At 39.9% G+C, this 18,184-nt stretch overlaps 1 protein-coding gene and 1 long non-coding RNA gene across 2 annotated transcripts in view; one reads left to right on the top strand and one right to left on the bottom strand.

Annotated features, from left to right (window-relative positions):
- TESK2 (testis associated actin remodelling kinase 2) overlaps nucleotides 1-18,184 on the bottom strand; it is an 85,710-nt gene that overhangs the window by 16,995 nt on the left and 50,531 nt on the right. Inside the window, exon 5 of the mRNA XM_049807631.1 lies at nucleotides 10,341-10,487. Coding sequence (XP_049663588.1) covers nucleotides 10,341-10,487 — 147 coding nt within the window. The remainder of the gene's footprint in view (nucleotides 1-10,340; nucleotides 10,488-18,184) is intronic.
- Nucleotides 11,979-16,422, top strand: LOC126041653 (uncharacterized). The gene is made up of 2 exons (XR_007506932.1): nucleotides 11,979-12,233; nucleotides 13,748-16,422. It is a non-coding gene; the product is annotated as an uncharacterized LOC126041653 (long non-coding RNA).

Genomic DNA, 18,184 nt, shown 5'->3' with positions numbered 1-18,184 from the left:
CGCTACCCTCCCCCCCGCACAACCACATGTCTATCAAACTTAAGATGCTGCAAACAGCCTTACACTTAGTTAATAATCCACTTAAAAACTTGCTGAGAAAGCAAGCAGCCACAGGCAGCACATACCCAGCTAGGTTCTAGCAAGAATTAAGATGATTTAGGTCCCTTACTGCTCAAGTATGCAATACATGCTGTTCACTATAACACCTTAAATTTTCTCTTTACAATTTGCCCGTACCTGACCAGAATACAAAATCAGGGCAGACTCTAAAATGCCTTTGTATATTTTGCTACATTAGCTACTGCAAAGGAACTCGCTGGTTTGCAGTAGATTTTCATGAGAAAATACAAAGATGTGACAGAGTTATATGTGCTTTTAAAGTCTCAAATAAAATTCTTTATTCTACAGTACATCATAAAACATGATTTAAGGGAAAAGTCTTAATCGGGAAAAGCTGTCAATCTTTTTTCTTTCACATGTGCCCTCCAGTGTCAAGATGGAGGGCAATTTAAGGACACACACAGATAATTCTGGTCTGGTACCATCACATCACACACAGGGTATTATCGATTTATTTTTGTTATTTATTTACAACTTTGAGAAAATATGCTTTGACCATTCCAGTACCACACCTTTTCCCTTCTCACCAAATGAACTGATGACCGACTTCCCTAAGTTTTTTTCTGTCCTGCAATAGGTGGAACAACACAGAGAATTCACTCCTTTACCACATGCCTGCTCTGTACCCTTCTGTAGGCAGTACAATAGCAGTGACAGGCAACAAAACCACTGCCGACTCCTACAGAGTGGTACCCTGCATTAATTAGCTAAACAGCAGGAAACACTTTCTAGCTTTATTGTGCTTGGATGTACAAAAGCCCCTTGCTGACCCCAGAGCATTAGCGTGTCTGTATAATGCAACTACCAAGAAAAGTGAGTCCCTTGTCTAAAAGATCAAGTTCAGGTCATCACTGTTTACATTATTCAGAGATGATTGTGGCTTAGGCCATGAAGTGAGTTTTCTTCCTGCCAATTAAAAGGTTAAGCAACCCACTCCTGCGATCATGTAAAGAAAATGCATGCCAGCCTCTTGAAACACATGCCGGGCTCCTGAGATGCAAAGTTTTATTTGTTTAGCATGACTCAAGTATAATAAGTACAGTTAGTTTGGGGATTCATAAACATGTACCAAGTTAAATCAACCATGCTTGCCCAAAGAGCAGCAAAGCTTGTCAGTTACGGGCTTTGTTATCTTGTATCAAAGAGCACATTCATTCAGCTTGCCTCTGTTTAAACATTTGGTCACTGTTAAGTGGACTTAAAACTGAGAAGGATAAAACTTTTCTAAAAAATCTTACTCAAATGATTCAGACAAGTGGAATTTCATCGTGTACTGCACAGAAACAAGTCCATGAGGACACCAGAGATTTTGCAGTGTACAAGAATGCTGATACTATCTTAGGCAGCAAAATACCAGGTTATTTTCTGCCATACATTTCTCAGGAATTAAAGATGATTAGTAATTTGACATTTTAAAAAACCCACTTTTATGATTCATAAAAAAATCCCTAGTTTTAAAATCTAGATTTCCTTCTTGTATTACCTTTGACTATTTATATTTTGTTCATTTTGAGTAGCAAGACTGCAGTAGTTCATTCTACCTTCTGGGTTTTGTGGATTAGGGTTATTCCCCAATAACACCTGCTTTCCAAGATTTCAGGGGAACATTTAAATCCAGACCGAGAATTATTTTCAACGTAGCTAAAAATCAGTAGAAACATTTCTACTGACCTTAAGATCTGCAATAATTTAGAGGGCTACTTTGACACCAAAAGGAGGCTTAAATGCAACATCATCCTGACAGCAAATTTTCCTTCAGCTTCTTAGCAGTATACAAGCACATCCCATTAGACAGCAATACATCACCAACTGAAGACAATCTTATCCCCCCACCAGGCCCCAGGCAGTCTTGGCTCTCAGGTACAGCACTGAACTGTTACACAAGTAGATTATTCCTAGATAAATCATAACTCAAACCAGTAGCACATCCATTCTAGCTGCCAAGTAATGCTACCTGACAGCTCTCAGCTCCCTCCCAGATGAGCAGGAGCTGCCTGCAGCAAAGCTAGGCTCCCTTTCAGTGCAGGGCTTTTGAGAAACCAAACAGAGCAGACACCCCATTGCTGTGGGGTCCAGAGGTCCTGCAGGAGAGGCCAGTACACCATGACAAGGCAATGGGGGAAAGCCTAGGGCAACATTTTTGCTATAAAGTACTGATCAATTGTTCTGCTGTGGTGGGCTGCACAATGTTAAATGACATAAAGAAGGAAGTTAAACTATTCTCTCTCACTAGTGGAAGCTTGTCTTTTCTCTGCATATGAAGAAGTTCCGAGTGTGAATTAAAATTCATTAGGATAGATATTCCAGTACGAGAGTGACTTTTTTATTCACACTTAAATCAGCCATAGGCAGGTAACAAGCACCAGACCAAAAAATGCCAGAATCACTAAAAATGCTCACTGTACTGAAACTAAACTGATTTAATTCAACTGGTGCAAATTTTTATGTAGCTAAGCACCTATTTCTTGGAACCCAGAAAGGACAGAAGCCTATTCCTACCAAAACCAGTAGTAAACACCCTCTACGGATACTAGTGTGGTCAGATGTCACCTTTCAAGCCTCTACTGCTTATTCAGGACAAAGTTTTGCAGATGGCAATAATTCATTCTGTGCTGAGATTCTCCAAGTGTTCAATGCCAACCCTCAGCACCACCATACTCCTTCTCCACCCTTCCCACCCTAGTAAAGCCATTACACAGCACCACACCAAATCCACAGCACAGATAATTTAGTTACCAGATTTAAGATGCAATTTATAAAAAAGTGACTTAACACAGCCCGCAGTAACTAGCAGTTCATGTGCACTCAATGAAAGACATTACTAAGCATTCACATTCCACTGCAGAGATAAATCAGAATCAAAAAAGGGACAAAGCTTCATTAGAGACTAAAAGGTTGAAAAGAGCTTTTAAATTTAAGCTAGAGGTGGTATCTTAGTAGGAAAAGTACAACAGAGCATATTGCACTGTTTCTTCTGACTAAGTGATACTTCTCAGTTTCTACAACAAAGAAATATGTGTATCAATTTGGTATGAAGAAGTTTCATTAATGGATTTTGGCACTGAGACACAAGAGTTCAAACCTGTCTCTGGTGCAAAGAGCCTCTCAAGAACTGCCTATAAGATTCAATGCCAAAGCAGCTCTACAATACCGGCTTTAAGAAAACGCTTTCAACTTACTATTGCACTATTTGTATAAGCTGCAAGGCAATAAAACATTATGACCTTCCCAAGCTTTCTCTTTGGACCTCTGCAGACAGGGATATTCTTTCCTTTGGCAGCTCACACCATCAAAGAGGGCAGTATTTGACTTCAGTGGGGTTCTCAAGGGTTTTTTTCCCCAAAATGGGGACCCCATCAGTCCTTCCTGAGGCAGTCTCTTAATAGAAGCAAGGAGCTCTGTACATGAGCCCTAAAGAGTTAACAAAGCTGTTTATGCAGAGACAGATGTGAAAGAACACAAAGCCCCCTTTGTGTGTTACATGAGCTTAACATCTGCTTTGCACAGCATAATCCTACTAAGACTAATGCAATATTCTACTCTCCCCTTTACATAAACAAAAATGAAAATAGACTCAAGAGTTTCAGAGTTAAAAATAAGTTGCTTAGATGAAGAAACCCAATCGTTTTATTTTACAATATGACATACAATCTAAACTCCTCAGAGATTTTTATTGCACTCCAGAAAAGACAGGAACACTACTGCAGCGTCGTTTGCAACCCTCTGATAACTGTTACTGAATTAAAATATTTAAAGGCCAATTGGGATGTAACAGCTGTTTTTAAAGTGCTATCCCCCAGAAGAAACACCGTTGACAATTAAATATACAACAGGAAGTTTGCAGTACTAGAATCATTTTTGAAACAAAACCCATTATGTTTAAGGGACAGGCTCCATTTGGGTCCCAAAGTACCAGTGAAAGTTTAGTATTGTGACTATCATTAGAAATAAGCATCTCTAACAGCTAATCTTTTCAGTGTAAGCCTTCCCCTGCAGTGCAAAATATCCAGGCAAGAGCTTACTCTAGCACAAAGGGGACCTTACAACCGCAGCAGTATGAGACTCATCAGACAACGATTCTGTTCATTGCTTGGGTTTCATTTTATGTTAAACAAGCAAACAGCCTACAAGGTAGGAAGTCAGGGTATGTCACTTTCAAGCCCAAAGGCAGTGAATTTATGTTACATCAGATAATCCACAGTAATTGATTACATGCATGATTCTGTCCCATAGTAACTGAGACTACTCCTCTCTCAATGAAAGAAGGGTGAACCATTACACATTTCCTGTGAAGTGAAAGCAGATGTTGGCAGTAATACACACATGTATGCATGTGTGTGTGTATCTCTCTCTCTCTGCCTAGAGATTATAATTTCTTCATAGGTTTTATCATCAATGGAGTTCACAATGTTCCCTAAAACTGCTCACAACCTACTACTGATTATAAGACCTTGTTTTCAATTGTACTTAATTCTGCAAAACTAAAAGGCACTTGTTTGGGGGTTTGCCTGCTTGTTTTTAATCAAGAGCTTTGGTAGTGTGTTTTTGGGGAGGGGGTGTTCAGCTAAGACGGCTCAGCTGCTTGGGAGTACAAACTTAGAATACGTGTTGCAAGCAAATTTTGGAATAATGAAAATAAAAAATCCTCAAAAATATTAGCCTATGGTATCCTACCAGATTTGGCATGTTCTCAACTTGAAACGTGACGAGACCTCAGTGTAAGATGCACTTCTTGCCACCCCTGCAAAAAGTAGACTGGGACAGGACATATGCTGTATGAAGAATATGAAAGAGTGAATAAGGTGACAAGACAGAGCAGGAGTCCAAGCTAGTGGCTGTCAGGGACAAAGACCAGGGTCCTGAGCTTGGTTCCCGAGATGGACAAAAAACCCCAAAGACTATTATGAGGACATAAGAACTGCAGGCATAGCAAACAGGTGGGCGCAGGGAGGAACAGGGCTAACCTGGAGCAGCAGAAAAGAAGGAGAGCTAGAAATGGCTAAACATATTAAAGACCAGAATGCAGAAAGATAGCTTGGATAAAGCATCAAGCAGGAGCAATAGCAAGAGGGTAACTGCAGTCAGCCAGACAAGGAGATTGGACAACAAGGCTGGGGGGGCATGAACTGGGAGCAAAAAGAGGAAAAGCCTTTGAACAAGTCTGAAAAGCTGGACTGGAGGCTGGCATTGTACACTAGCAGAAAGGATTGGATAGTCTCAGAGTAGGTGTGATTGGTCTTGGAAAAATGGGCAGACTCCTAGATGTTCGCTTCTCGCTGCCAAGAACTCGCTCTTCCTCTCTCTATTCCTGCTCCATAGCAAAAACATGCAATGTGTATTAGGAATACTAATTAACAGTAGCAATAAATACTAATTAAAAACACTTCATGTATTAGTTACTGTATTAACTAAAGCAGCAGACACCTCTGCCATGAATCTCAGGCTTCTAACCCTGCAAATGAAATGCATAATGCCATTAGTTTTTTCCAGTTTTGTTTTTTTTTTAAAAATTGGGAGGAAGTTGCACACAAACATACACTACATCTAAAAGTTAATATTGCACAAAAGATGGGATGTAAACGTTCCTGTGACAACTTTCATTCTTCCCCTTACGCATACGTGTTAAGGTAAAGTCCTTAATTACATGATCACATAGACAGTTTTCCACCTCGCACCTATGTGTTTTAGTGCACACAACGGATTCAAACTGACAGTGAATTGGGGCCATACATAAGACACTTGGACCACTATTTTCAGGACGCTGGCCCTCTTGCCACAGAAAAAGTAGGGTGAAAGAAAGGCTGGGAAGAGACGAAAGTCTGGGCTGGAAATGAAGGTCTTCTGTCTTGTGGTTAAGACTATTGCAATGTTGCCCCAGGATCTGGATTCTGGCCTTCCTCAGCATCACAGGAGGATTCTGTAACAAGGAAGCTAGTTTAACAAAATCTTTCAGAGATTGTTGCTAATCTTGTGCTTTCTCTGCCTCCAGCAGTCAAACCTGACTATTTTATAAGCGCTGTAAATGCTTCCAACTGCCTCTGAGGTCACTGAGCATATTGCCTTGAACTTAAACATGCATAAAATGCCAAATACCCCAAACAAAGTTTTAAAACACATACCCAATATTCACCAATATTCTTGCTTTTAATCTGTTCTGATAAGGCTGAATTTATTCACCTCCCTCATCTTAGAGATACTGTAAAAATAAATTCACTGATATTAGGGCAGTCACTGGTGTAAACTGCCAAGAAAATCAACAGTGCTTCCAGAGCAGGGTTTGAAGGCAATGCAAATACAGGGTAAACAAGGTGTTGAAGGAACTCTCTGCGTAGTACTAAGATATTTGCTTTGAGGGGTGGGGTGCAAAACGATTTTGCTATTTTCTTTTTGCAAGCTGGATACTTCTTCCCTGTGCTTTTCCAAACACTATTATTTTAATTGTAGGTAACAACAGACAGAATGCTGCAAAACGAAGTCAGATTAAGAAAAACTTTGTCACAATCCACTGGCTTCTATTGAAACACTTCCAGTGTTTCACATTATGATTTCTGGTTTAATGACTGCATCTTCCATGACTAAGACTTTCAGAGTTAAAATTCATAACCAGACCTCCCTGAGAATCACTGAAAGATGAAGAAAATCCTCACGATTCCAGGATGCAAATCCTCCTTGTGTACATTACAAGAAGCCCCAAATAAAAAACAATTCACAGGGCTTGTAGTGATATGGATAGGGGACAGGGAATGAGCCAATCAGGCTGGTTGTCATAACCCATCTATGGCTTAATCTCTGTGTAAATCTCTTTACGACAAGTCAATAGTGAGGACACCACATCTAGTGGCTTACAAAATGTAAAAGTCACCCTGCCCACACACCTGCTATCTGCAGGCTGAAAACAGCCAATCTGACCACTCTTACCTTCTGACAGATTCAAGTCAGGCTGCTGCTGTTGATCAGGGCAGATCAGCCTGATCAGCTACAGCAGCCCAAGCCCAGAGCCCAAGGACCGAGCTGCTCACGACATGGTAAGTACTGGCTGTCTGGGCAGCACACGCTCTTCTAACAAGCACTGCCTCTCTCTCTGACAGAAGGGCAGCGGGAAGGGCACCAGTGGGATGTCAGGGCTGACATCCCCTGTGGGCTGCCACATCGACTATAATGACCTATATCTACTCTTCTCTGTCTTTCTTCCCTCTGGCCTTCTGCAGTGTCAATGCTGTTCTGCTACTCTCCACATGATGCAATTAGGAAGAGAGATCACCCTGGTGTATACTAATTGCCAAAAGCACTTATTTTTCAGTCTTAGTTTGGCAGGGGACAAGAACCTTCCCTTCTTTAAGTTTTTATGCATCCAGTACATGGAAACATATAATGCTACTGTCAGAGCAAAACAACTCTGCTGCCATAACTGACAAAATAAACTTTATGTATTCACGCCACCTGCTCCAGGAAGCTGCAAGAATTGGAGGTTTGCCAGAAACAGAAGAAGAAAGGCAGAAGTATGGGCCTAAATAAATCCCAAATCATTTTCATAGTAAAATTTGTATTAGAGGGATAATTTCCAGTGGGCTGTTAAGTGTAATAGGTAAAGCATGGAGACACTCCTGCACAGAAAGTCTCAGTTTCACTCTGTTCACAGTTCAGTCAAGACTAGCACATTTCCTAGAAAAATACCTCACTCTCCCATCCTGCAAACTCAGTATCTGTTCCAGCATTTGCAGAGGTCTAAATCCTTGTCTTTGCCTTCATTTGACTAAGAAAGCCACATCAACTACTTAAGTTTACCAAAGAAACAAGGACAATATAGAACAGCATTGAACCTGCCCTTGTTCAATGCAGATCACAAGTTCTCTCCCAAGGAAAGAGCCCATCACATCTTCCTTCAGCTAGCTCACACATTGAATATTTACTAGTAAGAATGAAGATGACTCATCCCACCACCAGTACAAACCTGATAAAATGCAAGGTATCTCCTCAAGCAGTAGCCAAAAACCACAGTCTAAGAGTTGAAAATTTTGGTGACAGGTTTTTGCTATAGTTATTACCTGAATTTTTTTGCTTTGGAACAAAGTGACTTCTTTAAAACTTAGCCAGCCAGCAGGGCAAACATTTGCCCCAAAGGAGAGTCATTTGCCCAACAGATTTGATTTTAAAGTATATTTCATCAACACAATAACACACTAATAAAATTCACAAGTACCCAAGCCTTTAAGGCCAGGTGTTTCATCTACTTCCCTTCCCAAACAGAACAAGCAAGTGCACACATAACCTCAAAAAATTTAAAAAATTAAATAAAATACCCAAAAACCAACACCCCCCCAAAAGCCAACCCCCAAAACCCAAGAAACTGGAAAATACAGAATATAGCTGATGACTTGAACTTTTATCCTAACAGCTTCCAATGTGACCCACACAAATACTATACCTTTAGTGCTAAGAACCATCCAAATATAGCATAAAACTGCTAGTAAATTCTAAGGGTTGAGTTTCATTTGTTGTTTGTTTTTAAATGATCCTTACTACTTCCTGTGGCCACCAATAGTTTGCTATTGCAGTGAAATCATGCACTCCTCCCAGCAGGTGTGTTTACTAAACAATTGACATTCAACAATAGATAACATTAAGGCATTGGTAAGACAGCTCCAGAGAATGACATACAATTATGTAAAGCTTTGAACAAAGGCATTCACAAAGGTCTCAGGAAATGGATTTTCATATGACTAGCCATCACAGTACACATTACGCTACCACAAATGTTGCAGGCACAGAGTTTTCCTTAGTTACTTTGGTTCCTTGCAGTAACTTTTCTTCCCCATTCTTAAATGTACTAAAATACATCTTGAACTGAAAAAAAAAGGGGTGGGGTCTGGGGGGGGAACGTCAAGTTATCTTTTCAGTTATGTTTATGCATCTCTTACCTGCACACTCCAAGGTGACTGAAATGGAGCTGAGTCTATCATGTCAAAGTGACATGACTCCAAGTCTGGGCGTTTTTCATAAATTTTATATTCTTGCTTGCAGAATTAAGCACCTTTCACTTGAAAGGACACCCAAGGAAGTATTTTATGACTTCACTGAAATACTTCTTTCACCTACCAGTTGAACAATTTTTTTTCCTCTTGGCTAAATGCACATTCTTCATCTGTTTACCACTGCACTGCGGTAGCTTTAAAAAAACTAAACCTGGGCAGAGGACTAGTAGTCACTTGCATTTGCAAACACACTATGCTGTGTTTTTATTTTTAAAAGCTGTTTCTAATCTTAAAAAATAGTTCCTTTTAGGCTAAGACAATGTTCTTCTGAATGCTTTTGATTGAAGTGACATTATGAAGTCTTCCCAGCAACAGTTTTGGAGTTCTTTCATGTTGCAAGTCCCCACTGAGCTTAAACTAGCTCATTAGCTCCAGACAAGACAGACAGGACAGCAAAGCCCTCAGCATAGGCTGCAACGGATGGCAAGACCCAGTGTGAATACTGGGGTGATTTGTTCACAGAGCTTAGTGCTCTTATGTCAATATTTCTAGCTGAGTTTGAATAAGCCAGCTACTTCAGCCAACTAAATTCATACAAGTTGTCACCAAAGCAGTTAAAAAAAATATAATATATATGTCCATTGAAAACTCTGCTACTGAAATATCATTCTGGAGGAAAATTTTTAATCTGAAAATTTTAGGTAAACTATTTCGATCTTACTGACTTTAGAAATTAAAGAAATATAAACCAGGATTGTGGACAACATTTAATGCTGAATTAGTACTGAAAGGTCACTCTTCCTACTGAAGATTTGTGAAATATATGGCAAAACAAAACCAACAAGGAGATTTTAAAGTGCGCTGTAATAATCTCCTCAATTTGTGTTCTTTATATGATTGACCTGTTCCAAATGTTATTGTTACGCTTAATTATCCAGGGATTTAAATACTTTACTGAACCATAATTCAGAACTAAAAAACTATGCAGCTGTTTTCTGAGAAATCCTAATCTGAACTCATTTGAGGAATGACCTTCCTTCAGGATAGCTATTTCTCCAGTTACCGTACAAACTATCAACATGTTTTAAGGAAAGTTTTAATCCTATAAACTGTATTTCAATTTGTTTCTCAAAATGTCTTAGATCACACCTTATATAATAGCAGTTCTCTGCTGGAAGGAGAAGAAAGAACCAAACAACCAGTTATAGTACCTTCATTTAAAAGTTCCCTTAATTTTATAAACAGTACCTTGGATGTAAGGTCTCGGTGGAAAATGCCTTTATAGTGAAGATAACTGATTCCCATAGCGATGTCATACGCCAGTTTCACTCTCACTGTCCAGGGCAGATGCTGGTTACTGTCTAATAGCTGCTCCAGGTTACCACAGTTGATGTACTGAAAAGACAAAGCAACATTTGTAATTAATTATTTAACTTCATATATTGTCAGGAATATAAAATTCATCATTACATAAGTGTTCTCAGCTCAGCTACACATTAAAAACTTTTTTTGTTTCTTAAGGGTTAGGCAGGCACAAAGTTTGCAGACCAAGAGAGGCTGAAAATCTCTCCCTTCACCACCTTACCAATATATGTTAAAGGTTCATGCAACAGCCACCATTGCATTAACTCTATGGTATTTAAATAACTGCTATTTATGATATCACCCTCTCATTTCAGTGTGAGGAAAATGGGGGCAAAAAGGATGAAGAGCTGGCTCTCATATAGAATAAGTCAACAAAGAGAGGGCTAAGTATCCAAGTGCAGGTCATGGAGCCTGATCAAGTTCCCGGATATAAAGTCCCTAAACTGAAGCAGCATCAAAGAAAAATATTACATGTTGCTGTAAATTACATTTTTTCACTGCTGTTATCTACAAGTCCTAATCAGCAATCTGACTCCCATTGTGTTCAGTAACTACATCAACTCCATCCGATGGTAGCCCTCATGAAAAGGAACTTACATTAAGTATAAGATAAATGCTACAAGAGACAGTGAAACCAAGCAGCACCCAAATGATGCTAAGTTACCTATGACCCAGGGTTAAAACATGGCAGCTCTACTGCTCAAATAATCATTACAGCAACACTGGGCATATGCTTTATGTATAGACCCTTTACACCTCAACAGCAGCTACACAATGTTTGAGCAGCTTCTTGTTTCACTCCCAGCCCCAGTCTCCTCACCAGCGACAAAGCAAAAAGGCTAGCTCACTCCAGAAGGAAAACCCGGCAGCAACGCAGTGACTTCGTCAAGAAAATCCAAGCAAAGCAGACAGGACAATTTGCTCCCAAGCCTGGTCCAAGCATGTAACACTGCGGCAGGCTACACCAGCTTTGCTCCTCTGTGCTAGACAGCTCTCCAACTCTCTCTGAAGAGGCTTTGCGCTTTCTTGTATCATTCACCCAGACAAAACATCTGCCACCATTATCACATTAAAATAAAAATCGTAATTGCAGCTCTTGTTATTTCAGAAACTTTGAACTTGCTTGTATTTTGTTGGGCTTCTTTGTGTCTTGGAGCCTTGGGCACAAGGCAAACGTGGACCACACATCATGCAGCGTGGATATAGCTGATCTCCTCAGACTATGGACACATAAACCAGACTCTACTAGTAAATCCAGGGCTCATGGCTCGCCTCCTGGACAGTCTACAAAAAACAGCTTCTTCCTTACAGTCAGGCCCTTTCTTCTTCTGAGCTCATCGGTTAATTTTGAGAACCTTTTTTCAGCAGATACACAACTTTCACAGGTTACTATTTAACGAGGTTAAATTGTTCGGGCAGATGATGCACAAACCAATTTTAACTGTCACAAAGCTTACCAGGAGGGGGCACCACAAAGCACCGTGGGTCTCCACTGCTCCCCTCGGCTACACGGCACCTCCCTCGGGGACGGGGTTCATCCCAGCTCATGCACAGCAGCACATTTCACTGGCAGTCCAGGACGAGACCCCCCTCTCTCGCAGAAGCTCCGTCGACTGGATGGACCAGCCGGGAAATACACATGCAGCACATGGACACGGCAGGGGCAAAGCAGCCTCACCCTCAGCATTTGCTTTTCTACTTTTAAATATGAACCTTTGGCCTGATCACGCGGCTGTGCACCCACCTTTTGTCCTTGAGCAACAATCAAGGCAAAGGGTGAGTACAACAGTTCCTTCTTTGCACTCAATTCTTCAAAGAACGATTGACAATTAGCTCCAGTCTGGACCAGATTTTAGAGCTGCTATCAACTATCTTCTCATACCAATGAGGCAATCCCACAAAAGGTGCCTGGGTCTCGGAAATGCTCCAATATTTAGCAATTTAATGTTCTTATGACTACTTCAAAATGCTGTTTCATATCTTTTGCATTAGACTTAAAAGCAGGAGAAAGAATACAATGATATACAGGAAAGGATTTCAAAATAAGGTACAGAGAAACAGAATGCTTCCTCGTATTGGCCATTTCTAGACCAAACAGGCAAAAAAGTATTTGTATTTTACAATTAGGCAAGGAAAGCTCTTGAACTCTAGAGTAATCTGACTGACATTTTAAAATGCACTAACTTGTTCTTACGTAGTAAGATTTTCTATCAAACTGTTCTCTTTTGTGCTGAAGTCAAGATAGTTTAATTACTCAGAAATTTGTGCTTAGTGCATATCATTTTGCAAAATAAATGCCTGCTGGACCCTCTCCAAGAATCAAGGCAAACAAGACTTAACACACCAAGGATAAAAATGAAATGTTTAGGACTGCTATAACCCAGGCACTGCAGCTGGGGGGGGGAGAGAGTTGATCAGATGACTACACTGGAAACTAGAAATTGCAGGCTGGTGCAAGCCAGAGATCCAAAACAACCTGTCCCTTATGCTAGGAGTTCGTGTGTCAGGAGAGTGGAGCAGGTCTTGAACAGGTCACTCAGGAGCTATGTAATCTCCATCCTTGGAGATTTGCAAGACTCAACTAGACAGAACTACAGCCAACCTGACTTAATGTTGGAAACAATACTGCTTTGAGCTTTTCCAACTTTGATCTGTCTCATTGCTTTTATTTGAACTCCTAAGGGAGCTAGATGACCTTACAGAGCACTCAAGAAAAAAAACATTGCTCAATATAATTCGATTTTTTAAAAAAAATCACAAGTTGATAGCATGCTTAAGGAAAAAATACTGAATAAGATTTCTACATTAACTTCATATATATTCCCAGCCTCCATGGAACAGTGCGAGCAGCTCTTCTCATCCAGTTACATTCAAATCATCAAATCCAACCTGGAACAGAAAGCACTAAAGCACCTAGCTCAATAAGCCAATTATAAAGTGATGCTTATCAATTATCTCAAACCATTTCACCTTTCTGACTGGGCAATAACAGACCATCTATATAGTACTGCCATACTTAAATTTGTTGGCAAGAGAATGCAAGGGGGAAAGGAATCACTGGCCTGGCTTTCTATTTTGGTTAAGGTTAAACTGTGCCACACCATTGCTCCAGAAATGCTAATAAAATAAACCAAGAAATCCGTAAGAGTATTGACATACTTACTGAAATGTGACAATAGCTAGCTACTATTTTGAGAATGCTCGTGCTTTCCTTTTCAATAAGGTATCCTACTGATTTGATTCATTGCTGTCATATTCATTAAGTGCATCTAATTTATCTATTTCCCCAGCACTCTTCCAGTGAAATTGCCTTGCAGGGTCATTCAGCCATCTTAACTGCAAGGACTGGATTCTAGCTTGGGATGCGTGAAAACTGACACACACAGAGGACACAGCGTGCATGAGCTGGAAGAGCAAGAATCAAACCTGACTCTAGCACATATACAAAACGCACTAAAGCTCCTATCCAAAACTGCCACCTAGCAAGTGCTCAGACCTCATTTACTAGAGATTTGAGTTCTGGTTTTGGCTCTGATTTCTAGTATACTTCTATGAAGCACAGCGGGCTAATCATCACATGAACAACTGAACGAAGATTTTCGTATAGACATCTTTTAAGACTCTAGTTGACCGCAGATTTTAGCTGGCCAGCAGGTAATATTTGCATGCAGAGTCCCGAATTGTGCTTAAGGCAAGCACCACACAGAGTTCAGTGCTCCCTCAGTGTCACTTAAGTAATCCAATTCTTCCGGTCATTCAGGCTGATAATGCAAACAGCCAGCCCGATGGCCTATTTTCTTCAGAGCCCTTCAACAATGCCTTTTCAGAATAGACACAAAATTATGTACATTATTTCCTAATTGCCAAGGCAACTGAGAGAAAAATAGTTGTTCTCAATCTCTTACTAGCACAAACCAGCGCTGTGTGGTAAGAATATCTTAAAGAATAATAAGTGTACCTCTCCCAAAGAGAATACTGGATTCTGTTTTGTCCCTGAAACATTTCAGTGCTGGTACAGTAAGGCTACAGAGCACACATCATCTCAAAGCATTATTCTACTACAACAACAACAGCCATTGCGTAAGCGTACAAGCAATTGGAGCAGAGATCTGATCCGGCTATGACAATGAAAGCAAAGGTCACTACATTTCATAGAGAGACCTCACAGCTAAATGGAGCAGTGTTCAGACCTTTTCAAACTCTGTATCATCAGGTTGCAGTGAAACAGCTACCCATTATTCCTACTGCTAGCTTTTTGTCATGTAACAGGACACCAACAGTTAGTTTATCTGGTTGCCAGAGTCTGAAAGTGTGTGCTTTAGGTTGTTTATTTTCGCATTTACTACAACTTAACACAGCAAATTGAACACTGGTTTAAAAGACCATTTTAGCTCACAAAAACATGCTTTTCCTACAAATTTATCCATGGTAAGAGCTCATACTTTTATTGCTAGAATGAAACTGTATATGTTACACCTCTCTTGAACCTTATGAGGAAAGAGGGCAGTAGCTTCTTTGAAGGACAAGTTACTCAGAAGCTCAGCCAAGCTATAGGTGCTTTCTGGATCAAAGAGCATTGAGGAGTCTTATGATGTTATAGCTTAATGCTATGAAATGCAAAAGCAGCAGTATATAACCCTTTCCCACACAACAGTCAGGGCATAGGGAAGCATGCTATTTTAACTTACGAATAGGATAATAGGACTGCTCTCTTGCAAGACACTTACAGTCACGTTATCAGACTCAAGCATATGAAATGAGGAATGGAATGAAATTCAGCATATAATGGTACTTACACATAGCATTACATGCTTCATTTCAAGAGACTAATACTGAACTTCAGCTGTCAGATTTTAGCCTTCAAAATAAAGGTTTGAACACACTAATATGAGAGCTAGAAGCTTTTAAAGAAGAGGCACATCAGATTCACATGATTCCAGCAGTTATTGCTCAAGAACAAAGACTCCAAATATTGCCAAGACTGAGGGGGAAGACTGAAGGGAATTGCAAAGAGTTTTCAATGCTACTTTGAAAATGTGTAGGTCTAATATAAATAAACCACCAGATACTGCAGAAGAAAGCCAGAAAAAAGTTGGCCTGCTATTTACTCAGCTTTAAATGTCACAGTTTGCCATTTAAAAAGCAACAAATAACCACAAGACACCCCTAGACAGTAGCCCAAATGTTGCCAAAGACAACGCATTTAAGTGGTTAAGAAAAGTAGGTGTGAAGAGTGCATTTATGACAGACCAAATGAGGTAAGTAAAGAATAAGAGCTCTGGGGACCCAGAACACTACAAGGCAAACACTGAGATAGCAACAAATGTATATACTGGAGAAGCTAAATGAAAAACACAGAAGCAGCAGGAAAGAGAAACTAGAATCATGGCTGTGTGGAGAAGTAGGAGAGATGTCAGAGCAAAAGCCAGACTACATAGTTGGACTCTAAAGGGAAACATGGAAAGCAAAATAGTAACTTGGCAGATATTGGTGACAAATGCATTGAAGCAGTGTTGAAAGAGATAGAGCTTGCTATTTGTATCATTTCTAATGCTGGAAGAAGGTAACTCTTATGCCTAATAAAAGAAAGTTGAGATCTTTTCACTCAGCTTTCTGCAGAAGTTTAAAAAAAATTTTAAACTACCCATTTCAAGGAGGACACAACCCAATCTTGGGTTCTCATATGTTTAACAGTCATCTGTCACACTCAGCACTCCCTAAGTGACTACTTTGAAGGCTGCTGGCTGCAAGACAACAAGCCAATGTACCCTTCTGCCACAACTGGCATAATTAGCTACAGTGGGAGGACTGGAAATATCCTCCTTTCCCCAAACTGTTTTCATTAGCTTCAACTGTGCAGAACTGGAAAAGAATGACAGTATCAGTATGTTCAAAACTACAAGATGAGATACTACAAGTTGATACACAGATTGACTACCAGATTAAACTGACTTTTTTTTTTTTTAAGGTAGTTCATAGACCTCCACTTGTTAAAAAAAAAAAGTTTAAAAAAATCTACAAAACCACCTCACCCAAATACCTCTAAGCAATAACCTTCCATTTCCATTAAATATCTAGCACACTGATTGCACCAAACAAAATAAATTAAACATTAAACCAGAACAAGTTGGATGTTTAATTTGGGCTGTACAAGTATACTTTTGGACAGCACGTGAACTAAAGTTGCCAGGGAGAAAAACCACAAGTACTGAAAGAGTCAGAACATGCAGGTGAAGTGAGCGCATTTCAGAACAAAGCTCAAACTTTTTCGTGAGAGACCAGAAGGGCTCAAATGGCTAGGAAAAATAGGCTGATTGAAAGGACAGAAGAAAAGCCAAAAGTCTTCCTCTAAAGTCCACTTTTGCTTCCTGAGCCTCAGTTGCTGAAAACCAAAGGAAAAGTCTATAGCCTAAAGTCAATTTATCTTCTGCTTTTCAACCAACACAAACAATTCAGTTCTTTAATAAAAAATGATGTATTTTCTTTAAAGGTGTTTACCATTACAGGATGAAAATAATCTTGCTTTAAAAAGTGTCAGCTACTCATAGAGGAGAGGGCAAGCTTCCTCATGCAATTGTCATAGCCTGGTTACTCATCAGAACTCAGAACCAAAAGCCAAAAATTGCAACAGATCTACCTCCGTTTGTTCTTCCATGTCAGTTGTAGCATTGATTGATTCACTGGCTCCTCCTTCTAAAAAGGCATGTACAGACATGGCTTATTTTATAAGGGCAAACAAGAATTAACATGCGCTAACTCAGGAAGGAGCTGTAATGAAAACCATTTGTTGCATTCCAAACATTTAAGTGCTCGCATAGAAAAGAATATGGCAAGATTTGTCTTCCTTTAATTCTCTACATCCAACAGCTTTTATGGTCAGCATGCTGAATTTATCCCTTTCCTGTCATGCCATTCAAGCAAAATTTAATGTTCACTTGCTTGCCTGCTGCAAGAAACAGATTACTTTAAGTCAGGCTTCAACTGCAGGCGCATAGCAACAATGCACTATTGCAACCCATACATATGAAGGGTTTGAAATACTTCAGGATAAGCTTATTTTGGAACCGGAAGACACTCCCAGTATATCTATACAAATTGACCTTGATAACCATTTTTCCTGTAATTATATTAGTAGAAAAAACAGAAAGCAAAGAAGGCCTAACAAAAAACCTGCATTTATAATCTGAAGTCACAACCATTTGGATTCTAAGTAGAACCTAGTTTCAGTGCAGATGAGAATCTGGGATATGGCAAGCTAGCAATGGCATAAATTAGCACATGGGCACAGAAGATAAAGTACCTTGTTGCTGACACAGGCAAGAGAAACAGCGTTTCTACAATAACACTTCTGTTAAGAGCAGAAGGCTCTATATATAATGACAGCGCTTTGAACATTCTAGACACTCAGTTCTGCCTAGAAGCAAGCTGTAGTCCCCGACAAGGAGCCTTTTATTTAAATAAGGTCTTTCTCACCTTCCCCACAAAGATACCAGCAGTAGCGGCCCACAGATTATATGCCTGCAAGATTCCACATAAATAACCTGCTTGCTTCATTTTTTGAAGGCTGTAAAACAGCTACAAGGATCTACTGAGCGCAAAGTTATAGCACACAAACACTGCTCATAGTACAAACTTTGTATAAATTCTGTACAAGGAGTACTTTTTTTTGAGCTGTTTCAGAGTGACTTTCCAAGCCTCAACACTCCAGCGGTGCCACAATGTCCATT

Source organism: Accipiter gentilis, chromosome 8, assembly GCF_929443795.1.
Source record: "Accipiter gentilis chromosome 8, bAccGen1.1, whole genome shotgun sequence".
NCBI lineage: Eukaryota > Metazoa > Chordata > Aves > Accipitriformes > Accipitridae > Astur > Astur gentilis.
The sequence above is the reverse complement of the archived record's forward strand: the minus strand, read 5'-3'. Positions and strand labels throughout refer to the sequence as shown.